We start from the raw sequence: 4275 nt of genomic DNA on the forward strand, positions 1-4275 counted from the left end.
ATATCACCTTACACCAGTTAGAATGGCCAAAATTAGCAAGACAAGAAACAACATGTGTTGGAGAGGATGTGGAGAAAGGGGAACCCTCTTACACTGTTGTTGGGAATGCAAGTTGGTGCAGCCTCTTTGGAGAACAGTGTGGAGATTCCTCAAGAAATTAAAAATAGAACTTGACTGTGGTTCTGACTATACAACCTTTCTTAGTCTTTTCCATTTGATTGAGCCTGGTTGCTTAGCCTTCGTGGAAATTCATGAGTTCCACATACACTTTTAATAAATCTATGAATTAACCAGAATTGTTTTCTGCTGCCTACATTGAAGTATATTACAACCCTGTTGTTTAATGGCAGACCCAGAGCACACTCTCAGTTATAACTAAATACATAGTTTCCTGTGCTTTTTGGTTTAAGGGATAGCTCAGAACAATATTTAGTGGTAAAATCCATAATATATACCTAATTTGGATATTTCTAGGAAGTTCTAATGGAAACAGATATGTGAGGGACAAAATTGTTTTCCCAGAATCATAGATAAAACTAGAAACTGTGTTTTGGGATTTTAGCTGAAGGAAGAAGTTCATATTCTGCTCACCCATTTTCTGAAGGCTCCCTTGACATCCCCATTCCTCAGGCTATAAATGAAGGGGTTCAACATGGGGGTTACCACTGTGTACATGACTGTCAGGATGCGACCCTCAGGTGCTGAATAGCTGGTAAGAGGCCGGAAGTAGACCCATGTGAGTGTGCCATAGAAGATAGCCACCACAGTGAGGTGAGAGCCACAGGTAGAAAAGGCTCTCCACTTGCTCTTGGCTGAGGGGCTCCGGAGGACCACTGAGATGATGCGGGCATAGGAAGCAATGATAAAGACCAGAGCTCCATTGATGACAACAACACCCTCTGTATGAATCATTAGGGTGTTGAGGTAGGGGCTGGAGCAGGAAATCTTCATCAGAGGGTAGAGGTCACAGAAGAAATGGGGGATCTTGTTATCTGCACAGAAGATCAAACGGCCCATGAGAAAGGTGTGCAGCATGGCATGAAGATGAGAGAGGATCTGGCACAGAGCCACCATCTGTGAACATAGCATTCTGGTCAGGATCCTAGGGTAGTGGAGAGGGTAGCATATGGCAATGTATCTGTCATAGGCCATTGCAGCCAGAAGGAAGTTTTCCATGGCTGCAAAGCAAATGAAGAAATAAGTCTGAGCTAAGCATCCCATGTAGGAAATAGCCTTGGTAGGAGAAAAAATGTTCTGTAGCATTTTGGGGACTGTGGTGGAGGTGAAGCAGATGTCTGCCAAAGCCAAGTTACTGAGGAAGATATACATGGGGGTGTGGAGGCGTGGAGTAGAGATAATCAGTGTGATGATGGCAAAGTTCCCCGAAATGTTGATTGCATACATCAGTAGAAAAAGAAGGAAGAGTGGAACCTTCTCTTCCGGCTGGGCAGAAATGCCCAAGAGAACAAAATGGGATACACTGGTCCAGTTGGTATTGACCATCAGTTGCTATAAGAACAAACAGATTTAATACTTTTTATTGAGATATATAATTGCCATATAACATTATATTTGTTTCAGGTGTACACCATAATGATTCAGTATTTGTATATGTTGCAAAATGGTCACCACAATAACTCTAGTTAACATCCATCCCCATACACAATTACAATTTTTTTCCTGTGATGAAGACTTTTTGAAGATATACTCTCTTAGCAACTTTTAAATATGTGATGTAATATTATCAACTGTATTCACCATGTTGTACATTACATTCTCATGACTTATTTTATAACTGGAAGTTTGTACCTTTGAACCCCTTCACTCATTTCACCACTCCCTGCCCTCTGCCTCTGGCAACCACCAATCTGTTCTCTGCATCTATGAGATTTTTTTCTTTTATTTTCTTTTCTTTTATGAGAGAGAGAGAGAGCATGCATGTCAGCACACGTTAGCAGTGGGGGAAGGGGAAAAGGAGAGGGAGAGAGAAAATCTTTTTATTTACTTCTTTATTTTAATTTTAATTAACATATAATGTATTATTTGTTTCAGGGGTACAGGTCTGTGATTCATCTTTAGCAATTCACAGTGCTCACCATAGCACATACCCTCCCCAGAGTCCATTACCCAGCCACCCCATTCCTTCCACCCCCTTCCACTCCAGCAACCCTCAGTTTGTTTCCTGAGATTAAGAGTCTCTTATGGTTTATCTCCCTCCCTGCCTTTGTCTTATTTCATTTTTCCTTCCCTTCCCCTATCATTCTCTGTCTTGTTTCTCGAATTCCTTATCTCAGTGAGATCTTATGATAATTGTCTTTCTCTGATTATTCCACTTTACATAATAACCTCTAGTTCCATCCATGTCATGGCAAATGGCAAGTTTTCATTTTTTGATGGCTGTATAATATTCCATTGTATATAGATACCACATCTTTATCCATTCTCCTGTTGATGGACATCTAGGTTCTTCCTATAGTTCGGGTATTGTGGACATTGCTGCTATAAATACAGGGGTGGATGTGCCCCTTTGGATCACTACATTTGTGTCTTTGAAGTAAATACCTGGTAGTGCAATTGCTGGGTCATAGGGTAGCTCTGGTTTCAACTTTTTGAGGGACCTCCATACTGTTTTCCAGAGTGGGTGCACCAGATTGCATTCCCACCAACAGTGCAGGAGGGTTCTCTTGAGAGAAAGAATCTTAAGCAGGCTGCACACCCAGCACAGAGCCCAATGTGGGGTTGTTCTTACAACCCTGAGATCATGACCTGAGTTGAAATCAAGAGTTGGATGCTTAACTGACTGAGCCACCCAGGCACCCAGAGTTTTTTTCCCCCTTTAAGTTCCTCATATAAGTGATATCATATGGTATTTGTTTTTCTCTGATTTATTTCACTTAGCATAGTGCCCTCAAGGTCCACTCATGTTGCTGTAGATGGCAAGATTTCATTCCGTTTAATGACTGGATAGTATTTCGTTGTATATATATATATACTACATCTTCTTTATCGGTTCATCCATAGATGGACCAGCTAGGTTGTTTCAGTGTTGTGGCTATTGCAAATAATGCTGCAGTGAACATAAGTGTACTTATATCTTTTTGAATTATTATTTTTGTTTTTTTAAAGATTTTATTTATTTATATGAGAGGTTAAACATTTATATTTGTTGCTACTGGCAGTCCGAAACCAGTATGGGTCTTGAGTGTAGAAAGGACAGGATTTCCCGGAGTACAGCCGGGCTTCAGTAAATTCGTTTATGACTTCCAGCCTATGGCCTCTGATTTTTTTTCCTTCCTTTTTTGCTTGAAGGTGGCAGAAAAGTAGCAGTGGATAAGGCTGCGCTCTTTTGCGCCAAACTAAATGTCTAGCATCCGCAGCTACAGTGTGTTGCTAACAAAGGCAGAGGTAGCTCTCTGGCTCCCAGAGCTTAACTCCAAACTCTCCCTCACAGCCATGTCCATGTCTACACGTACTTAAGGGTTCCTAAGCTGCTCTCACTACTGCTTGAGGAGCAATACAGAAAAGGCAATGTAGAGAAGCTGAGCACAGGATGGGAAATAATGGGATTCAGAGTCAGACAGAGCTGTATTCGAGTTCTTGATTCAACAAGTTAGATTCCCTGAACCCCAGTTTCCCAGTCTGTAAAAGGAACCATATGGTGCTCACTCAGAGTTTTTGAGACTATTAAATGAGATGCTGAATTTCATGCCCCTCACATGACTTTTCTTTTTTTTTAAATTTTTTGTTTCTTTTCAGCATAACAGTATTCATTGTTTTTGCACCACACCCAGTGCTACATGCAATCTGTGCCCTCTCTAATACCCACGACCTGGTTCCCCCAACCTCCCACCCCGCACCCCTTCAAAACCCTCAGATTGTTTTTCAGAGTCCATAGTCTCACATGATTCTTTATATGGAAAACCCAAAAGAATCCACCCCCAAACTACTAGCACTCATACAGCAATTGAGCAATGTGGCAGGATACAAAGTCAATGTGCAGAAATCAGTGCCTTTCTTATACATTAACAATGAAAATACAGAAAGGGAAATTAGGGAATCAATTCCATTTACTATAGCACCAAGAACCATAAGATACCTGGGAATAAACCTAACTAAAGACGTAAAGGATCTGTACTCGAGGAAATACAGAACACTCATGAAAGAAATTGAAGAAGACACAAAAAGATGGAAGACCATTCCATGCTCTTAGATCGGAAGAATAAACATTGTTAAAATGTCTATACTGCCTAGAGCAATCTATACTTTTAATGCCAT

General features: G+C 40.9%; 1 protein-coding gene across 1 annotated transcript; it reads right to left on the reverse strand.

Moving 5' to 3' along the window:
- Window positions 1-576: 576 nt before the first annotated feature.
- Window positions 577-1503, reverse strand: LOC132025022 (olfactory receptor 1Q1-like). Its single transcript, XM_059412205.1, has one exon. The coding sequence runs from the start codon at window positions 1501-1503 to the stop codon at window positions 577-579; it is 927 nt and encodes a 308-aa protein (XP_059268188.1).
- Window positions 1504-4275: the final 2772 nt, after the last annotated feature.

Source organism: Mustela nigripes, chromosome 9 (assembly GCF_022355385.1).
Source record: "Mustela nigripes isolate SB6536 chromosome 9, MUSNIG.SB6536, whole genome shotgun sequence".
Lineage (NCBI taxonomy): Eukaryota > Metazoa > Chordata > Mammalia > Carnivora > Mustelidae > Mustela > Mustela nigripes.